The sequence below is a fragment of the Paramisgurnus dabryanus genome, chromosome 1 (assembly GCF_030506205.2).
Source record: "Paramisgurnus dabryanus chromosome 1, PD_genome_1.1, whole genome shotgun sequence".
Taxonomy (NCBI): Eukaryota; Metazoa; Chordata; class Actinopteri; order Cypriniformes; family Cobitidae; genus Paramisgurnus; species Paramisgurnus dabryanus.
This window is the reverse complement of record NC_133337.1, coordinates 16,562,512-16,585,881: the sequence shown is the minus strand read 5'-3', so window position 1 is coordinate 16,585,881 and position 23,370 is coordinate 16,562,512. Positions and strand designations below refer to the sequence as shown.

At 38.8% G+C, this 23,370-nt stretch overlaps 1 protein-coding gene across 3 annotated transcripts in view; it reads right to left on the bottom strand.

Moving 5' to 3' along the window:
- The window catches only part of tbc1d22a (TBC1 domain family, member 22a), a 150,884-nt gene that overhangs the window by 82,634 nt on the left and 44,880 nt on the right, over positions 1-23,370 (bottom strand). For all 3 annotated transcript variants that reach the window (XM_065263442.2, XM_065263444.2, XM_065263443.2), the window contains one exon: positions 22,509-22,623. In XM_065263442.2, coding sequence (XP_065119514.1) covers positions 22,509-22,623 — 115 coding nt within the window. The remainder of the gene's footprint in view (positions 1-22,508; positions 22,624-23,370) is intronic.

Genomic DNA, 23,370 nt, shown 5'->3' with positions numbered 1-23,370 from the left:
CAAATTTATATCTACCGGTTTATCACCCACCCCTACATGTGACTTTTTTCCTTTTCTAATAAAAGACACAATGTGGTAGTATATTATCTTTCTTATGTAAAAGCAAAGGGTAGATTCCCCCTGGCATAGAGGAACAAAAGACTGCAAGAAGCTGAAATCATCATTGACATCTAACTGTACAAAAGCCTGCAGCATTATATGCCCTCAGTTAGCAGGTCAAAGCAAACAGTCAGCTTGGAGGTTAGAGGACATTGCAAGCTTTTACCAGCCTCTTAACCATCAAGCAAGATGGCCCAGAGCATTTTTTTCAACTACAAAAGTCACTGCAACAGTTCTCTCTGATGGATTACGCAATTTGACCCATTGGGTGTTCTAATCCTTTAACCCTGTAACGCCCACTACCGCCCCCTGTGTTAGCTAATGAGTGTCGAACAGAATCCATGGATGTGTAATTGAAGGCAAGGTTAATTAACAAGGGAGTCAACTCCGCAAACATGCCATTCCAACAGGGTGAAATAATGAGGTTGCTGGGTTGGTAATTATGGTGTAAAAGTAGTAGCAGTGAAAGACAAGATGTACATCCGTCTGCGATTTATTCAGATCATCGGGTTGTAATGAACAAAATGGCTGCAGTAGGGGATAAACAATGGCAATGAGAACAGATGACCAAGTTTTGCAACTGGTTTCCAGAGCCAGTTGGTGGAAGGAAAAGTTCCAAACAAGCTTCATTATACCACATTCCAGAAAAAAACAAGCAACACCAGTATGGCCGATAAGTGCCAAATATTCCCTTTGTAGCATAATTAGGAGAGATGCCTAATTACATTTTTAAAACCGGTTCAGTGAGAGAAACTGAATCACAGAGGTAACAGATGTAGGTTACTGAAAAAGCACACAAATATTGATTAGTAATTTGCAAGTCTGTTTTTGAGTGAATGGTGCTTGCCTGGTTAGGATTCATTGTATCTTAACGTAAAATCTTTGCTCTAGTTCCCCCTTGGGATCTTCAATGCAACTTTATTATTATTTTTACTCAGAATCTGCAGAGTAAAAATTCCCCCACAAACGACCTACCATATTTCACCGAACACCTAGGTGTTGTAATCATTTAAGTACTGTGCAAATCGACATCTCCGTAATTTGGCCAGGATTTGGCGGTTGTATATAATTTTTCAAGCTCTTTGTTACCTGTGCTGCTTTTTATCTATCTTTTTTGTTTTTCTCTGTTTGTGCATTGCCTGCTATGCACCTAAGGAGCGCAGTCTTTTCAACAGCCTACTATAAGAAAGAAACAAGGGGCAACCGTCCGATCTCTCTGATGAAGCCAATACGAAAGTGACCTAAAGTGCAATTCATCTAATTGAGGCTGGCTCAATTAAGCATATTACTAACGCGCTCATTACACAACAGAAACAATATTGCGCCATTGACTTTAGCCCAGGTTTTTGTTGGTCAATGGCGTACAATGCACCTAAACACACCTCATTTTCAGACCAGAACACCCATGGGCACAAATGCATTTGCTATTTAAACAACGTGGCACTAAACGTGAAAATGATAATTGTGGCAGGTTGAAACGTTAGCGCTAGCAGGCATGGGTAACATTGTATAATACTGCTTATACACTCACCGGCCACTTTATTAGGTACACCTTACTAGTACCGGGTTGGACCCCCTTTTGCCTTAAGAACTGCCTTAATCTTTCGTGGTACAGATTCAACAAGGTACTGGAAACATTCCTCAGAGATTTTGGTCCATATTGACATGATAACATTAGAGTTCTCAACAGGTCGGGCCGGCCCAACAAACCCGACGGGACCCGCGGATTCCGGGCGGGGTTCGGGTCAAAAATATAAGCAAATGAGTCAGGTCAGGTCGGACCTCGGGCTTAAGCCGCCTTTACACTGCACACGACATACGGAAACGACAGTCGGAGTTCTCCCCCTAGTGGCAGTCGTAATGAAGTTTCAGTTTAATCGTATATGGGAGGGAAGCTCCTTCATAGCAAGAGGCTTCATTCTAATATATTTACCATGGTGGAATAAATAAATGAATGCAAATGAATGAAACAATAAACAGCTATGCATATATGACAAAGATTGCCAATATTTTTTGAGAGAACATATGAAGACAAGATTAAAATAATTACATACACAAATTAAATGAATAATGTATTTATTATCAGTAATCAAAAGTTTTTTTTAAAGGATTTAAGTGTTACTAATAAAGTTAAATAAAAAGAATTCATCATTTTTACCTCACAAACAGTTTATGATTGGAATACAATGAAATACATAACTTCCGGTCGGCATATCGCATGCGGTTTAGTCGCGCAAGTTCAAATTTTTTAACGGATCCAACGCTCAAAACGGATCCGATATTTACGCATCCGCAGATGGTCGGCACTTCACGCAGACCCTTTGCGACTCTCCATAGGAAATGAATGACTTCCGGCTTATCGGCCGTCGTTTGTCGTGTGCAGTGGAAAGGCGCCTTTAATCTTTTACACTTCGTGAAAAAAATTATTAATCATCACTGCTGTTCACCGTAAAGAAAGTCTGGTCTGGCTGCTGCGTGCATCACAGAGAGGGGCGGGGGATAGCAATAAGCTCCGGCGCGGATCAGCAACGGATCCAGACCGGAACTGCCGGCTTCAGAGCGGATCCGTTGCGGATCCGCCCCGGAGCTTATTGCTATCACTGCGTGCACGCCTGTTGTCTGGAGAAGAAGAGATGGCGAAAAGTAAACTTGCCGCAGTTGAATTCACCGTTGCTTGGAGGAGGAAAAGCCGCTGGCTGGGTACATGTTTGAGTTCTTTTTATTTATTATTGTGTCATTTTTATTTAAGGCATATAGCCTTAGTGTCAGGACTCTGCCTTGAAGTCTTGTTATATTTGTCTTTTGTTATGGTGGCAGAGTTCTGGCAGTTCCAGGCCTTGTGCGGAGGTTCATGCCTTGTTTTTGTGTGGCATGTGCCTCCGGTGTCCTGTCTTGTGACCCCGCCCCCTCGTTCTCCTGCTTATTAGTATCATTGGTTTTCTCCCATCACCTGTTCCCGCTCGTTATCTTGTTTGGTTTCTTCTATTTAATGTCAGTGTATCTTTAGTTCTGTGCAGGTTCATTTTGTTCTGTTATCGTGTTCAGGTCACAGTCTAGTCTTGCTATCCAGTCAAAGTTAAGTGTTTCATGTTTTCATGTTGTGTGCCCCCTCGTGGGTTTTTGTTTTTGTATAAAATAAAGTGTTTTCTGTTTTTCCCCCGACACCGTTTGCGTTTGGGTTCATCTGTTCCCCAGTGCCTCACACTTAGCCTATATTTAAAGTTTATTGTTTCAGTTGTTTGTATTGTTAAAAGGCGTGAACATTAAAGCTTGATTTGAATTCCCGTCTGCTGGTCATGATAATAGCCTACGTGTATAAGAAAAAAAAGGCAGGGAGGGGGTCGGCGGGGTCGGGCCGCGGGTCGGGTTTGGACGGATAATTCACGATGATGTGTTGGGTTAGATCGGGTCCGGGCTTTAAAAGCCACGGGCCAGGTCGGGTCGGGTTGTAATTTTCAGGCCCGTTGAGAACTCTAGATAACATCATGCAGTTGCTGCAGATTTGTCGGCTGCACATCCAGGGCACAAAGCTCCCGTTCCACCACATCCCAAAGATGCTCCATTGGGTTGAGATCTGGTGACTGTGGAGGCCATTTGAGTACAGTGAACTCATTGTCATGTTCAAAAAACCAGTCTAAGATGATTCACGCTTTGTGACATGGTGCGTTTCCTGCTGAAAGCAGCCATCTGAGGATGGGTACACTGTGGTCATAAAGTGATGGACATGGTCAGAAACAATACACGATGCTCAATTGGTACTAATGGGCCCAAAGTGTGCCAAGAAAATATCCCCCACACCATATTACACCACCACCAGCAGCTTGAAACGTTGATACAAGGCAGAATGGATCCATGCTTTCATGTTGTTGACACCACATTCTAAAGGGCGATTTATAGTCGTGCGTAGGTGCTACGCCGTAGCTACGGCGTAGGCCATCCGTAGCCTGTGCGTAGCTCTGCGTAGCCTGACGCGCACCTCATAAAATTCCTAACAGCGCGTCGGCTCTACGCGGACCGCAAGCTCTGTGATTGGTCCACCAGAACCCCTCCCGTCAGGTAAAAAAACTGCGTCATAGGTATTTTAGGGTTAACTTGCTTAGCTTCTTCTTCTCTGACGACTTCTGCTGCTACTGTGGTTACACGCGTGATTACTGCCAACCAGCGGTTTCGCGTGTGTTTGCACGTCGACGCGGACGGCGACGCACAAGTATAAATGAAAACCGACGCGGAACCTACGCCGTCGCTGCTACGCCCTAGGACCTACGCACGACTATAAATCGCCCTTAACTCTACCATCTGAATGTCGTAGCAGAAATCGAAACTCATCAGACTAGGCAACGTTTTTCCAATATTCTATTGTCCAGTTATGGTGAGCCTGTGTGAATTGTAGCCTTAGTTTCCTGTTTTTAGCTGTCAGGAGTGGCACCCGGTGTGGTCTTCTGCTGCTGTAGCCCATCCGCCTCAAGGTTCGACATGTTGTGCGTTCAGAGATGCTCTTTTGCATACCTCGGTTGTAACGAGTGGTTATTTGGCAGTCTGGCCATTCTTCTCTGACCTTTGGCATCAACAAGGCAGTGCGCCCACAGAACTGCCGCTCACTGGATATTTTCTCTTTTTCGGACCATTCTCTGTAAACCCTTGAGATGGTTGTGTATGAAAATCCCAGTTTCGTAAATACTCGGACCAGCCCGTCTAGCTCCAACAACCATGCCACTTTCAAAGTCACTTAAAACACCTTTCCTCCCCATTCTGACGCTCCGCTTGAACTTCAGCAGATCGTCTTGACCATGTCTACATGCCTAAATGCATTGAGTTGCTGCCATGTGATTGGCTGATTAAAAATTTGCATTGACGCACATTTGGACAGGTGTACCTAATAAAGTGCATTTCAAAAATGATAAGCTATTTTTGAGGTTAAAAGAATAATAAAGGAACCTAGGATCGAGTTTATTCAAACTATAAACAAGTAGAGTAATAAAACTATGAGTAATAGGGATCCATGCCTCAAGCAGCAAAACACAATAAATTGAGCTTTGTTTTAATTACCTATTGAATTTGTTCTTTATATGGCAGCAAACTTTATGCTTCAGTTTTTATTACATATGCAATAAAGAGCCCCTGCCCCTCGGTTCAACCTTAAAAGTACAAAAATAAAATTCACATTTCAAGAATGAGCAAAAGAAAATGAGAAACTATAAAAGGCTTAACAAGTCGATACAAAGTGTTTTGATCTGCATGTAACAGAATATCATAAGCTGTTGTGTATTCACTTAAAAAAATGTTTTGTGGGTTTCTCTTAGATGAATGACTTGTTGGACAAGTAACCATCACAATCATTAAAGATTTGAGAAATGTTACAAAGTTTTTCTCAGTGTTTTTGTTTTAAAGACGTGAATAAAACAAAGCATTTGCAATAGATTGGTATGTGGACTAAATAAAAAACATAATAAATATCACTTTATCTTCAACTTCATTCACTGCTATTACTGCATTTATATTATGGCACGCAGAAGCTTCAGCATTGGTTGAAAAGGAAGTGAACTTCCCTGAGTGTGAAATATGATACAAGATTAGCCCATTAAAAAATTAATTTGCTTTTATTAGAAACGTAAGGGGAATCATTATATCATTACACTCATGAGCCATTAAGACCATGGCCAGACCGCAATACCGCACTTTCATTTCGTGTAAATTGATACCAAATGAAAAATAAAATTGATCAATAGAATTTTTTAGTAACACAGCAAATACATTTACATGGGCGACTGCGTGGCGTTCCCAAAAAATATGAGGAACTCTAAGAAATGGATTTTGTTAATTGTTATGAACTGCACCAAGTCGAGCATGACACATTTCGGTGATGTAAATGAACCAAAAGCGATTTCTCAGAACGAGGATCTGCGCTGAAATTCAATTTATAGCTTTTTATAGCCAAGTAATTAAACTAGATCCAAAAATATTCAATAAGTGCGATTAGTCAGAGAAAACGAATGACTTTATGACAGGGCAATTTTTCCAGATCATTCTTAGCATTTTACATTGTGAGATTAAAAACTAGACATAGGCAAGCCTGTGGTACAGATCATAGAAATTGACCTGTGTTATCACACTTGCTGGTACATTTGTGCAAATGCTAGCTATGTCATTTGAACCATTTTTGTGGCATTTTTGCCTAGTGCTAAAAATGGGAACAAATCACATGTCTTATGCTCACACAAGTTGATTTAAAAAATATTATGTCTTGTTTTTAATTCTCTAAACAGTGCTTCAGTGCAGTGTTTTCTTATCAACTTCAGTTGTTTCCTTTCATGTTTTATAAGTTGTACAGCAGCATGGTAAACTTTGGTTGTGAATAATTGTATAAAATCATACATTGACATTAACTGTGAAAGGAGTCAAACTGGTCAACAAAATCATAATGGTGATCATAATGTGATTTCAAACTGCTTTTATTTTGTCAACAAGGCAAGAATGTCCTAGTGTGAACTTAAGAGAAAAGGAAAAATACCTGACACAAGATATCACAGGCATCTCAAGGCAGTCGCATAACATCTCGTTGAAGCACATGAGGAAACTTAATCTGCATTAAAATCAGCACTGGGCTTAGTTCCTCAAAGAGAGAAATCTCGACAAACCGATACTCATTAGGACCTCGATTTTGGGTCACACACCACTAACCGTTCAATTCGGCCGTGGAGCCCTGTGGCACTTAGTCGATGATCGGTCCACAATGGCCTTCCAGGAGATGGGCAGAAAGCAGGAGTCAGCGGTTATAGGGTGAGCCAACCTAATAATGCACATGCCGTAACAGACAAAGGCTATTGGGAACCTATGAGCTATGTGATTCAGGGTGCCTCCAGGGTAGATAAATGCAGAGTATCCAGCGGGAACACTCAGGCAGATGAGTGTTTATCCTCTACTGAGCAGCATAATGTGAAGTGGTTAATGCTGTAGCTGGCAAGGTCCCTTCCTGCACTGCGAGATTTGCATTCTCTTCCTCAAAGTCATTTTAGGGAAAGTCACCGCACTCGGTGGCCATATTTGCAGCACTTTGCACAGCTATTTAAGTTAAAAGACCACGCTTTATCTGCTTGAATGGATGAAGACTGATATATTTTAAATCGCTTGCTACAATCACTGTCTCTAGATAACACACAGATGGTGTTGGGTAAAAAAACTATATGTTAAATGCACATTAAGTCGCTTTGGATAAAAGTGTCTGCCAAATATGTAAATGTATCTGAGCCTTAATAAGACCTAACAATAACTGTACCATAAATTTTGTTTAATAAAAAGGTTGAATTGCACTAAAACACTTCTACTATTGCTTCAGCTACTTTAGCTCATTGTCCTTGGAGTGCCCTAGATGCTGTCTCCAAATGCTGTGACAAGGCAATGATACAAATGCACAAACATACAGTGCAAAAGTCTTAGGCCACCATGCCAGAATTAGATTTGTTGTTTTTGCAATGTTATAGTGATCATATATAATTGTTTCTCAGTCTCTTTATTAGAATACATCCAGAAAATACAGGAAATGTGTATATAGTTTTAAAGGGGCCATGGCATGAAAATCTGACTTTTTCAATTTTTATGTGCTATTATTGGGTCCCTAGTGCTGCTATCAAACTAGCAAATTTGAAAAAGATCTACCCAGTAACTTAGTTTTGGTAAACCATTCTCTACAAGCACATGAAAAAATAGGTCGTTGAAATTTGGCTCTCCTTATGATGTCATAAGGAGCTCATATTATAATAAAACCACCCCTTAATCCAACCACAGCACTGCCATTTAGTGCAGAGAGAAAATAATTCACAGAAATATTGAGTTTCAATTTCAACAAACCACCATCATTGTGATCAGTGTTTGAATTTCATCCGCTCATGTGCATTTTAAAGGACACACCCAAAACGGCACATTTTTGCACACACCTACAAAGTGGCAATTTTAACATGCTATAATAAATGATCTATATGGTATTTTGAGCTAAAACTTCACATATGTGCTCTGGGGACACCAAAGATTTACTTGACATCTTAAAAAAGTCCTGTGACATGGCCCCTTTAAAAACTGTATAAAAACTGATGTGTTAAGTTTTCAGGGTAAACTTCCCTTCCAGTTGAGCAATAGCAGGAAACTGCAGGATCTCTTAAAACTAAATTAAATTAAATCCTAATTTCTAATTTTAAAGAAATAAGTCTTTTATTTAATTCTGCTCAAACACACTTAATGTGTGTTAAGTGCCAAAGACAGGTCATACTAAACACCGACAATGCCTAAAGAAGACATTTAGTACTGAAAATCAGGGCTTTGAACCAGATTTTTTTTCCAACTGATTCGTGCCGAACAGAAACAGTATTTTAACGTTTCCAGTTTTCGGTTCAACCCTAAAATAGATGTTACTGAACCGGTTAGAACAAAAAAATAAAGTTCCCAAACCGTTCCATGTCAGCCGTGGGACAAATAAGTAGACTGATCTACATTAATCTTAAATTATTAGTCTACATAATTTTCCTTAAGTCTCCATCTTGTCATCAAACATTAAAAAAGGCTACATTATGCAAGCGGCATAACTGTAATTCTGACATGCCTACATCTGTTTCAGCATTATACATGAATTAAGAAAAGGACAATTTCTGCCATGACGTTTATTGGCAAACAACTTAAACAAATGTTTTTATTAGAAAAAGAATACTGTGGTATTTCGAGATCATTTTGTTTGTATGTGTCCTGTCAAGAACAGAAAGATTGTTCGCTTGATATTTGAAACGCGTCTCTCCGTGTATGCACTTTTGAGTGCACCTTAACACAAGCACACACAGACGGAGGATGAATTCCAAAGGGCGCTTCGGGAAGAAGATTCAGCATAAACAGTCGCTCCACATGAAGTGTAAATTATGTTGTTTTTCAGTGCTTTATTCGCCAAATGTAAAGAGCCAGTAAGATGCCAATTTTAAGCGTCCTATCACTGTTTATAAGTCCCGGACAACAGGTTAAATGCATGCAAGGTAAAAAAAAAACACTGTAATTTTGTCAAAATATAAATTTAAAATTACCCCATTACTCAGATCCCCAAAACGATTCGCGTGAAGCCGTTCAACGACTCAGTCTGCTTAAACCCCACCTTTCAGTAGCCTACACTGCTCTGATTGGTCAACTGACAGAGTCTCCGCACAGACCACAGATCAGTGGCACAGACCAACAATAGTGCAACATGTATTGACCTAGTGCTAACATGATTTACTGAGAAGACATTATCGACATCATTAATCATTAACCCAAGCAATAAAATCGACGATAGAAACTAACATTTTACACTCATTTAAGCATTTATGTAAGATAACTGGGTCGTAAAAAACGTAAGTGAGCACGTTTAACCACTTGCTAACATGACTCTCTGACAGTATATTAAGGGGCGGTTTCCCAGACAGGGATTAGACTAGTCCTAGACTAAAACATTTTTAAGAGCTGTCCAAATTGAAAACAACTTGCACTTACATATCTTAAAATACATCAGTGCCCTTTGTTTTGCCTTAGAATGCACACAGGTAATGCTTTTAGTAAGGCATGTTTGTTAAAACTAGTTATATTTCCTAATTAAACTAAGGCCTAGTCCTGGATTAAGCTAATCCCTGTCCGGGAACTGCTCCTAAGAGTTTAAACAACAATATCATTCATCATTAATCCAAGTAATAAAAACGACAATAGACATTTTACACGCATTTAAGCAAGTATGTAGATATATTCATACTTACAAATTGTGGTTGGGGGACCCATGTTGTTCCAAATAAAGTGGGTACTGAACCATCTTTCATTGCCAAACGTCTAGTAAATCCCTCCGTTAAAAATTTATTTAACCACCAATTCTTCACAGCCAAACGTTTAGTATATCCTTCCATGAAAAAGTCTCCTTTGGTAGTGAAAACAACACAAACTGAAAACACAGCGTGATATGACGTTTACACACTAACTAGCTGTGGGCAGGTCATAGTTTTCGTTTCTCCCATAGAAACTGTAGGCGGAGATTAATATCTCGTGTGACGTGAAAAAAGTCAGGCAGGAGATTCAATCCATATAACGACTCGTTTCAGCAATTCAGAGTCGACTCCCTACTTTAGAAGCCAATAACTTTATTAATCGTGCACTTTTTGTTTCAACTACTTTTCACATTGTTTACATTGATGGACAGCTACATGACACACTACAGGTCAGTTTCGATTTTGAATCTGTGTGGCTCTTTAATGGACTACAGTATGAGACACAGTAGCGCAACTCTTTCTCAAGTTTATACATCAAGAGTTCTGATCTTTGAAGGGCATAGGGATAATCACGTTTGATTGAAGTTGGACCAGACACATTCAACCGTGTGTGCGTCTGTGCGTGCAGAAAATTGCCCACTTTAACACCTTTCACAGTTAAATTGATTCAAATCATTTAAGCGTTAACATTTGCAAGCCTTTGAAACATGTGCAAATGATCACATTTAAATACGGTGAAAGTTGAGTATTAATCCGCGAATCGCATGGGAGCCGATCCGTGGGTCGTGATCTTTACGGACCATGGATCAATTGCGATCTGTTACAACACTAATTATTTTTAAAAAACAAACATCTTGAGATACTTGGTAACCTACTTACCTCTTATTATTGAGCGTTAGAGACTTGGGCTTGACTAGGCTACTTGCTGGTGGCAAGCTTCTCATTTCTCTGATAAGTCAAAGATGATATATATATATATATTTTTTTTTTCTGGTTTCGTTTCTGCACTGAAAAAAACAACTTGTAAAATTTACTTAAAAAAATCCTCGTAACAATTTGCACGAACTTTTCTTAAGTAAAATTTACTGCTTTTTATAAGTAAAACGTACCTACTAAAATCAAATAAAATTTACTTAAAATTGCATGATAAAACATATGTTAAATAATTAATAAATGTTACTTAATTATTTTATTTAGAAGTTAGATTTATTTTAATCGTTTAGGTAAAGTCTATTAGGTTTTTTTTGAAAATTGAGGCATTGCTGTCCTAATAATATTAAATAAATCGTATTTTCTGTTTGTCATTTTCTTTACATATTTCTATGGACCTAGTTATTTTTTGTGTTATAAATGGCATTATAACACAAAATTCATGACTGACAACAAGTCAGTCATTAAATTAACTTGATTCTGAACAGAAACACACACAAACTGTGTTTCTGACATGCATTATCAGCACTGTGGAGAGAATTACAATACAATGTTCTGAACAGGGTTTATGTAAAGAAACACTGATCACCTGAACGGTGACTTCACAAAATTATTATTTACAACAAAACAACATCAATAATATAAGAGCTTAAACCTTTATGACATTTTGCTAACAAATATTTAAGTAGTTAAAGTTCTTATTCTGTGATAAAGCTTAAAAAATAAAAATATTCAGGCGCAAAGAATTGTGGGTATTCCTTACAACATGTGCAAATAAATGTAAGTAAATTTTACTTAGATTTTTTTGTTTCATGGATTTAATATTTTTAAGTAAAATGAACTAAGATTTTTTACTTGAATCTGCTAAAGTTTTTGATTAAAATTTACTTAATTATTTTAGGACTATGTGCAGTGACTATAAAACAGTTAAATAATACAAGAAAATATCTAATAAGACTTACTATTCCCACACAGTTCATTTTTTACATGAATTAATTGTGTATTTATCATCCTTTTACTTAGGAAAATCTAGTTCTCAATAAATGTTAATATTATTATGTAGAAATTATGAGAGATAATCTAATAAATATTACTACAGAACACCAAAAAGTTAGTTTTTTCAGTGTGTTCCTTGCTAAACATCAAAGGTTTCAGGTTTTCGTTTTCGTTCCGTGAACCGGTTCAAAGCCTTGCTGAAAATGTATTTTTATTATTTTTTGTACATATTTCCTGTATTTTCTGTTTGTATCTTAATAAAATAAATCGAAAAATAAATATGGATGGACATTAAAACTTCTAACACAACAAGTCCGGTGGTGGTACTGGCCACCAGACTTTTGCACATACTGTACTTCACTGTCATGTCATTACAAACTCTAATCGATCATACAAGCAGCCTTTCCAAAAAATTATTCTTTCCAAGAATACTACTTTTCAAATGTTTTTGACACGCTGACACTCGTCTCATATGTACAAAAAAACCCAGCAAGAATCAGAAAGCTTCTTGCCCAAAGACAGAGACAGTAGACACCATTACACAGAACTGTTGAGTAAACCCTGAAAGAAACCATAAGATTTGTCTTTCGAAATCACATTAACAGTCATGGATAATGTGACTGTAGCTGGACTACATCCAACATGCTAATGCATAAACTGAGCCACAGTTGGATATGGTTTTGTGCACATATAACGAGAGAGAGATACGACATGCATCATGACATTATATGCCAGCTCTGAAACACAGAGATAACATGTACATCTTCAATTACCCATTGTGTCTTGTATATCTGCAAAGAGAGATTAAAGGGATACCTCACCAAAAATAAAAATGTATTCATTAGTAATGCACACTTTGTCCATTCAGAACAAAGCTCTTGTCTTTTTGAATCTTGGTAAGATATTGGCACCATACACTGCCAATGTAAGGACAAAAACCATTTTTATTTTAACTTGTGGTAGATTAATTATAGCTTGGTTATGACCACTTGTAAAAAATGAATCTCATTGTAGAACAACTTCCACCTCAACAACCATTGCAAAACTCATCAGAACCGTTCAGCTCTAATCTTCAGCTCAGTAACTCATTCGCTACACACCAGGTCCCTAGATAAAACAACTCTTAAGCTCTTCCTCTGGCACAGATACTGGCGTTCACAGTAATAGTTCACCCAATCCTGTTCATCTTTAAAAAGTAGGGCCATTGAACCACATTTGTCCTCCTGAACACTATTTGGGAGAATCTATAAAGAAGATGCAAATTACACGATCTCTCTACTAAATCAATAGCACCCCACACTACTGCACATACCATTTCATCCCACTCATTCCTTTTAATTATAAAACTCTATAGCTGCCCAATGGGAAAAGAGCTCTGGCCTGAAGAAGGAAAAGAGAAGACAAGGAGAACAGAGAAGACAAAGAACAAAACCTTCCCAGACAAAGCAGCTGCCCGATTGGATGACTGCTTTCATGAAGAACAGCACTGTAGATTAAAAATATCGATAGCGCGGACTTGTGTAGCTTTACAAGGTTTGCAGACGAAGCCACTTGGTTAAAAGAATAATGAATGAGGATATTATAATGGTCTGATGAGCTGTGGTTTTAAAGCTTTATTCATACAGAGAACTATAGCCAAGACAGATTTTGTGCATGTTAAAGCTATATAAAAATGAATGTAAAATAAATTACTGAATGAATAATGGCCTTTCAGAAGCATTATAATATAACAATTAGGGTTGTCAACTTATGCAATTTCCCATGTTCGATGATCGTTTAAATGAACGATCAATCAGTTGAATAATCGTTAACTGTAATAGTAACCTACACATATTTGAGAGGTGATAAAAACAGAACACATGAAGGTAGGATGAAATGAATTTTTTGTTTGAAAGCAGAGGGTCTGTTCTTTTATTTTATATATTTTATGTTTATATATTTAAAAAGGAGCATTTTCTGGAAGGCATTAAACTTTTGTGAAAATCATGAAAAATTCCCTGAAGAGGGTCTTTGCTTTCAGTATCCTAACCGTATTTGCATTTTCTGTATTGGACCCTATCAGATCCACTGCGTTTCATTTCGTTGCTTTGGCAGCCAGCCTTGTCTCGCACATCGCTTAAAAGCCCAGGTGTGTGTTTGGCATCGAGCATCGTTGTGATCATGGCTAGTAACTTCTGCACGCTCACTTCATTTTTTTTTTCTCTGGCTGTATGTGTTTTGCACAGGGAACACACTAGAGGTCGACTGATTCATCAGCTGGGACGATAATTCGGCATATTTTTAAAAATCAGCTTTGGACGATTTTGCTGCAAAATTAGGCCGATTAATAGGTAGGCGCATCAGCAGACATCTAAGCGTAGTTGTAGAACTCGTGACGCCACGCCGCCTCTTGCTGCAGCTTGCTGAGGCTGTGTGTGTAAGACTCCGGGGCTTGTTCACAAACAGCTTAAGTAAACGATGGCGGGATCGCCATGATATCCAACGAGGAAATGTTGTTCGTGTTTTTTCAGTAACACTTTGTTTACAGTTTTGCACTGCTCAGCCTGGATTAGCACACGACGCGTCTAATTGAAAACGATTTAAACCGGGTGTGCCTCATAAGTCTTGAAAAGTGAAGCCGCTGGCTCTTTGATCGCCCCCTGGTGGCTGGCTGCAGTACAAGTCATAAACCCTGCCTTCTCCATTCAAACGAATGGAACTCTGCTCTAAAAAAAAAAAAACATCGGCCAAACATATCGGCATCATATATCCGCCATGGGCTGCCCTGATTTCTAAGTATCGGCATCGGCCAGAGAAAAAAACATTAGGGTTGACCTCTAGAACACACACACACACACACACACACACACACACACACACACACACACACACACACACACACACACACATGCATGATCTTGCTTATTCAACAATCATTAAGTTTTTTCGATTGAATTCTTATCAGGGAACTACACTAAACTTTTCCACTGGTGGCACTTGCGCTACCAACTTTTTCAGTTACTGGCGCAAAATATGATTTGGTCGCACATATTTTTTTCCAAGTTATATTAAGGCGCTCTGGATAATAATGAACAATAATGAAACTGTATTGCATACAGATATGCTTTTTATTTTACTTGCCATCTTTTAAACCACATGCCGCCTTGTTTTCTTAAACGTTGCAGTGTTTCCCACAGATCTGAAATGTACTTGGTGGTGGTAGCCGGTGAAAAGGGCAATTATTACCCCCTGACAAATAATGGTCTACTATACATGTGACGTAGAACTAATAATGTGTGACACAACACAATACTTTGATTCATTGAAAATTAATATTAATTTCACATTATATTTCATCAATCTAACCACCCCAAACTTTCTTTGCCATTAACAAAGCTGACACTGTTTGTCAAAGCACCACGAAAACACTTACTGTTTTTGCACTGATATATGAAGCAATTAGACCCCTTTTATCAAACTCAATATAATACAATACTATGTATAGTATATTAATAGACAGTGCAGGTCTATAGATTATAATTGTGACTGATGTTATGACTGATGTTATAATGGTAATAATTTCTATTAGATTTTTACTGCTACTGCTTCTGCTCTATCTTTCTATTTCTCTCTTGCCGATTTAAAAAGCTTAATCCACTCATTATTTCAGATTTAAAAGTCTACTTGCTGTCCCGGTGACAAACTTTACATTGCTTTGCTCGTTCAGTGCAATTGGCTTGACATTAGCATTGCTTTTTGCTACAATTTCTGTCCAAACTTAATATGGATATGGTTTTAGAAAAGATATGGTTTATTAATAATAAGATCATTAAAAAAATGTGAGAAAGCAAATGCAGCGCGTGGGCGTAACAAGAATCATCGCCATAGAAACCGGAGGCACGCTGAATCTGCACTCGAGCTTTAGCGCGGTAGCGCTCATGGCCGTTTTCCGATCGACTCGGGTTATAAACACAACATTAATCAGACTTGGGACCCAAAGTAATTAAACTAGGACCTAACCGGACCCGACAGACCATTTAAAATATAAACCCGGAACCATACGGGTCCCGCGTCCTCAGTGAAGAAAGACCTCTGCTCAAGTTCAGAAACATGGAAGACACTGCGCTTGCGTCGCGTCGCACATAATTCATTGAGAAACAGCTGAGCACGCAAACGCACACTGATAGGGAGAGACACGACGTGCTTTCACGCAAAATGAAGCCAACGTGTTGATGGCTCAGAGCATGTTATAAAACGTATTCTTAAAATCCACATTTCTGTTTTAATAAATGCTCATAGTAATTCATAGCATATTGTCTAAAACATTAGGTAGCACATTTGCGACCCATTAAAAATTAGGGTCGCAACGGCAGTTCAAAAGGTCGCATATGCGACCATTTTGGTCGCAGTGTAGCTCCCTGCTTATCGACAATTAGTCGAAGATCAATAAATTTTTAACACCCCTAATAACAATATTTGAAGAATTGGGTTCCAAAACGAGTTTAAAAATGAGCAAAAATCTTGTTTTTCCCATTTTCAGGAGTAAAGGGCCGTTCACATTATAAGAATAACTATAATGTAGCGTCTACACTTCTCGACGATAATGATAACTTCATGCTAATTTTGCTCGCGAGGCGAAGTACACGTGCAAATCATTTACCCTAAATGGCATTAACTAATACTGCATATATCAATATTGCATGTTCACATGTCTTTAAATGTATAAATATGCTGTTGTTGTTGTATTTACAGCCGGTATAACCAGCAGATGCGTACCCCATATCTCTAAACAGTGAATCTAGTTTGTGTAACCTTATATCTTACCTTTTGGTGTAATAGTCAGTGTAGTAGAATAAAAACATTTTGAAGTCAATTTCACTGCAAGTGCAACAGTGCAGGACACCTAAAGTTATTTTAATTAATGGACCTCAGCAATGAACTTCTGCTCTGTGCCATTTCAAATGCTCATGCACTTTAGATTCAAGTAGATTTGGTTGGATATCATTGGTTTATCGTTTATCAGTTGGGGAAAAAAAAATCACCCAGCTAGTGATCCCAACAATATCGTTCCTTGTATTTTTATCTTTATTCTTCTTCTTTTTTAATCAGTTCACCAGTAAACAATAACAGTGAAACCATGAAAGGGACATGTATGAGAACCAATATTTGGAAAGTAACCTCTGCATTTAACCCATCCTACCCCCTCTGCTATTACTGCAGTGTCCGGATAATAACTTGCTGAAGAGCACCTCATCCACATCCTGCTGGCAATGAGAATAAAACTGGCAACCTTCAAGTTAGAAGCCGGACTCTATAGCAATTAGGCCACAACTGCCAGTGTGTTATTGACAAGGTAACATAATATTACAACAAGCACTATTGACTGGATTTGTCAAAGCTTGACCATGGCATCACATCTTCGATATCTTAATACTGTATGTTCCACTTTCTGTAAACTTCACAGCTATCTGAGGCTATCACTGTTAAAAAATAGGTAAGCCTACTTATAACAAACTAGATAAGCGCGTCTCTAAAGGTCATGTAAAACAAACAGTTTTCAGCCAAAATAAACCTGAACAAAGAGCAGACTTTTTGCCAAGTGTGAAATATCATGTATGACTCATTAGAAAGCAAAAACATTGTAAAATGTAAAAGTTCTCTTTGCTGTACAATTATTTGACTAATAAAAGAGGACTCCCTGCAATCTTGCTACAAGGACAAATCAATAATGTTGAATTTAACTTCAGATGTTAAATTCCATCAGGCCCTGGCACTTTAAATGCTACTCACAAAGCACATTAGCAATTTTATTAGTTGAGGGAAAATGGTATACGGATTTAGATAACACTTTATTATTAAGGTAGCTCAGTGCGGCTGACTAGTACTGGTACTGTTTTAGTACCTCCTCGATTAAGGTTCCAAGCGAGCTATAATGATAATAAAATGTGACGTGTAAAAACACTACGGATCACTGACTGTCAGAGAGAATCATCACTTCCAGCGTCATTGCTAAATGCAGGATTAGCTTACCCTTGTGTGCCGTCGAGCAAACCAAGTGATGTCATCATCTCCTAACTACAGCTTATTGGCAGCAAGTAAAGAACATCGCACACCAGGCGAGAAGCGCCAGCCACGTCACATTGTGCCATGTACAGTATCTACAATTTGAACGCATCATGTTTTATGAATGTACACATACCGGCAGCGCCTGACGGCGACTGTCCGCTGTGACTTTGGATGCTCAAATCCCTGGCATGCCACAGAGCACCACTTGCACAGTTTAACATTAAATAACATCATATTTGTCCGAAATGGATAACGATTAACATAGGCTGCTAGCGCATATTTTGCAAGTAGACTCTGTCTGACTAAGGTTATACAATTCAATGTGCAAGTACGGTGTGCGATACCTGCAAGTTGTCAAACACGTTGTGGCGCTTCTCTATAATATTTATTTATATTTTGTTATTATAATCGTGTGATGCAATATACTTTTATGCTGCTGAATGATCTCCGCTTTAGCACGGATGGTGACGAGCTTCCTGATAACTGCTTCAGTCCAGGTTGTAGACATTTTTCGTCGTGAATGTTAATTTGCATGTCAATTCCTGGTTTTAAACTTTATGTTGCCATGACACACGTGTCCTCACTACGGCATGCCCCTTACGGCATTGTTTCTGTGTCTCATTCACACAGAGGGCTTTCTGGGTACTTTATGGCAAAGTTACTAGGTCCTCTTTCCAGGAGCGATCCCAGAACATTTGCGGGACGTGTTTGCATTCACACAGAAGCCTGTCTGCCAATTTTACGTTTTTTTATGGGACCAAAGTGCAGTGTGAATGAGGTTTTATTCACTAGTAAGTGGATAAAATTTGAATGCATGTTTAAAGGGGACAGAGAATGAAAAACCATTTTACCTTGTCTTTGTTGAATAATGGTAGTCTACCCACATTTACGAACATACAAAAAGTGCTAGACATGCTAAACATCTTAGCCTCATAGAAATTCCTCTTTTAGAAATGTCAGCCAGAAAACAACCCAATCTGAAAAACTAATGCTTATGACATCACAGGCATCTCACTGCCCCTCCACTTTAAAATTATTGGCTACATTTTTTGAGTGGCAGCAAAGTCAGCCAATCAGTAATGAGATTGCAAGTTATGCCATTAGGGGGAGCCAAATAGGTGCAAAACCACTTGTTTAAAATCCCCCACCCTAATAGAGCTCTCTGAGAGAGGTTTTAAGGAAGCTTCAACTGCTGAGTTTACACCAACCGTGTTTAGGGGGTCAAAATTGCGTCTACCGCGCGTGGTTTGCCGCTTGAACAATTTGGACGTGCGGAAAAAGTAAGAATTTGGCGCGCGTCAGAGGCAAACTCCGCTTCTTGTGGGAGGGGCAAGTGCTATGCGGTTGTCTGTTTGCAGGATGGCAAAGGTTGATTAAGAATTTATCGAGAGAGTTACCAGTTTGTATTTGGTAACCTTACTATAGGGGAAAAATAAATGACGCGGGTCGATAAACGTCACGTGACTCAAAAGTGAAGTGTGTATTACAATTACCAGGTTGCCCAACGTCCTCACTGACACTTACAAGCGAGGTCTTTTTAATTCCTGTCTCTATAGAAATAAGAATGTGTGTCGTATAGCTCCGGGTGACTGCTTACGGACAATATCAAGCGTTGGTTGAATGAGTGACTCCAGGCGGGGCTGCCACCACAGCAGCAAGCAGGCTCCTGATTGGTTAATGCGGCGCGAAATTCCGCCAAAGATCAAATTTTTCAACTCGGGCATCAGCCGCAAATTCGCGTGAACCGCAAAATGCACAAAAAGCACCATTCGCGCGTACCGCGCACAACGCTCAATTCGCGCCTTGGCGGAAACACGCCTTCCGCGCCGCTGGACCTCCTGACGCGCGTCAACGCGTCTTCACATTGACTTAACATTGAAATCACTCGCGCTTCACGCCTCTACCGCGGTTTGTGTAAACGCAGCATAAGGCATTACTGACCCAAACAAAAAAAATTTTGTGTACCTGTCACATCACAGAACAAGGATAAATACCCCGTTCTCATTCTATGTCACCTTTAATGTTATCACCCTTACTGAGATTCTAGAGATGCTTTTTAATTTTGTGCAATATTGTAGTAAATACTACTGTGACAACCAAATATTTCAACTGATACTTACATTAGAAAAGACAAATTCCTCTATAAATAGTTTTAATAGCTTTTAAGCCGTTCTCAGTGTATAACAAATTTAAGTATGGAGAATTATATGAGCTCGACTACTTTATTTTGAGCAGCTGTTGCTTGGAAAGCTACAGTTGGGAAGCTACAGTTCCAAAGCTGCTTTGCCAACAAAGCAGACAGTTTTTGGCATGCAACGTGTGCTGTAACACAGGCATTGATGGATATAGGTCTCTTGCCACAGTAAAACTATGATGTTTTGCTGCCGGTTGGTCTCAGCAGTCAGCATTTGGCTGAAATAGCACACTTTGAAAAAGTGTCGGTCACACATGGCACCATGCCTTATTGCACCGGGTGGAACTGTGGGTAATAAATGGCTGAAAAAGTGAGAGCCACTAACAATTACATTTTCCCACAAACTTCGCCTTATACACAATGGTAAAAGAGCGAGAGATTTCCAAAACACCTTTATTGTGGGAGAACATTCTCAGACATGCTTGATATCCCCTGACAAATATACAGATATATAAACCAACCTCACATTCAAAGCAAGTGCACCTTTGAGCAAATAAGCACCTTCAGTAATTTTTTAAATTTGAACAGCTGAAATGCGGTGGGAGGAAAAATGAGAAAATGTAAAGAAATAAGAAATGTGTATTAAAACCATTGTGCAAAAATATTGTTACTGTCGTCATATGTATTGTTCACAAATTAAATGCACACTCAATTTTTCTTGAAAATATGCTTTTTTCCAGCGACCCTAGAGTTAAACATTTGATTTTTACAGTTTTGGAATCCATTCAGCTGATCTCCGGGTCTGGCGCTACCACTTTTAGCATAGCTTAGCACAATCCATTAAATCTGATTAGACCATTAGCATCGCGCTAAAATATTACCAAAGAGTTTTGATATTTTTCCTATTTAAAACTTGTCTCTTATGTAGTTACATTGTGTACTAAAACTGACGGAAAATTAAAATTTGGGATTTTCTAGGCGATATTGCTCGGAACTATACTCTCATCCTGGCGTAATAATCCAGGACTTCGCTGCTGTAACATGGCTGCAGCAGGCGTAGTGATATTATGCACTGCCCGAAAATAGTAGACTTGGTTACTTTCAATAGCAGGGGACTATTTTGTTCAACATAAAAAACCGTGATTGTTCAACATAAAAACATGTAAGACAGAAGCTCAATTTCACCTGTTACTGCATTCCAAAATATATAATGCAATCCTTAACTCTTTCCCCGCCATTGACGAGATATCTCGTCAATTAAGAGAAAACGCTTCCCCGCCAATGACGAGATTTTCTGTCTTTCCGCAATACCGCTATTATCCACCAGGTGGCTACTTCCGCAACTTTTTAAAACCGGAAGTATTGCCCTATGGCAAGCTGCTGCATGTCCGTGTCTGTTTAAAAGATCGCTCTGAATGGATCTCTATGAAAAGTCCGTCATAAAAATGGAATTATCTCTGCTTTTTGCTCAAAATATGGTGTTTTTTCAAAAACCTACCCATATTCAAAAGCTGATTGCAAAAAAAACACTAAAGGTAGGATGAAACGTTTTTTTTTGTTTGTTTGAAAGCAGAGGGTCTGTTCTTTCATTTGGTATATTGTATGTTTATATATTTAAAGAAGAACATTTTCTGGAAGGCATTAAACTTTGGTGAAAATCATGAAAACGCTGGCGCTGGCTGGCAACTTTTTTTAAAAACGCTGGCAGTGAAAGAGTTAAGGAGGCCTTCAGAAATGCAGCTTGTTAGTAAAAAAAATTGCCTATTCATTTTCAATAAGAAAGTTGGCATGCACTTTGAAATGTTCAGCTTAAATGTTGTGACTACCAATTGTAGAGTAGATTGTGATCTGCAAACCGACACATGGCGGTAGATCAGGAATGCCTGATGGCAACCAACAGCATAGAACAAATACAAAACAACATAAATATGCGGATGTTTACCTGCATAGTTTGTTTATGGCATTAAACTTGTACAAGGTAGGGTATTTTGACTCTTCAAGCTTCAGACATGTTCAAGACAAGTCAACCGCAGAAGTTACAATTTGCCTGCCTGCATGCATGCAAACGGCTGCAGTGCATGGGGAAAAAGATATCCACTTGGTGCATCAATATATACCCATCCTTACTCATTGCATTATTCATTTTATTACGCTCTCATAAGTGCATTGAAAGGATCCCATAAGGCCTTTTAAAATAATATTTTACTCCGCCTGTTTAGTGAAGTGGAGATCAAACACTCGTGCAAAGGTCAAAAGCATGTAAGTGGCTGAGTACAATTACACAGATTGGCATCTGACAAAGAAGGGATAAAAAGGGCAGGTTGTGAAATATATCATGAACTTCTTATTGAGAAATAAAATTAAATGCATGCCATCGGGCTGCTCTCAGTTGGTAAAACACCCACGTTGGCATAACTCCAAGAATAGCCGGGAAAAAAATAAACTGTGGGAGTTGACACAGCTGTGCCGTTTTAGGAGTCTGCCAGGGCATAACTTTACAACAAACCTATGAGGTTTAATACATCGTAAAAGGGTTATCGACTCACCGATATACTCGAAAACGTAGACAACGAAGAAGGGCGTGACAAGGTCATTAATGCCCTGAACGTAACCGCTGGCTGGATGCCGTATCGCCCAGATGAACAGAATCCGTTCGAAGATCTACAAGCAAAAGAGAGAAAATAGACGTTATCAGACTTTATGCATTTCTTGAAGTATAAAAATATAGTTGCATTTTGCTTTATAACATGTAAAGTGTTACTGTGTTAAATTGTGAGCGTACAAGGTCACTGAAAGTGTTTTAATTAGAGACACAGTGGGATCAGCCACCCCCAGCCAGCAATCAATTAAAAAAATCAATTAAGCCTTCTGAGCTTTTTAATCATTAACATCACAACACTCAATAGTGTAGACAGCAAGGTGAGGAATTAACTGTGTGCAGCATGTCTTATTAGAGGGCGCTGTCTTTGTAAATGGCGACCGTGATTTTGCCAAGCAGGATATGATCCTGAAATAGCACTGGTTTCAACCAATCAACTCACTGTAGTGTTATAATTGATGGTAGCAGTCGAAATGGTTTGTTTAATTACCTTATTTTCTTTAAAAAGAAAACGTTTTAGTTAGATTAGGTCTGCACAACAAGAATAAAACAAGTTAAGGTAAACAAACATTTTAGGTTGAGCCTGTATGGCTGGGATAAGGGTCATAAAAATTTGCATTCTTTACAATATCTCAATTTCTTCAGTTTTAATGGCAGGTCAGTGTGTGAGTGTTGGATAAGATTAATGCTAGGCCCAGGACCAGGTGCTTCAGCAGCACACATAAAAGTTATCCTGCAACCGTCATAAGACAATTACAGACTATTTACTGACCCACATCATATAAGATGTTTATGTCTTTGCTTCTTTA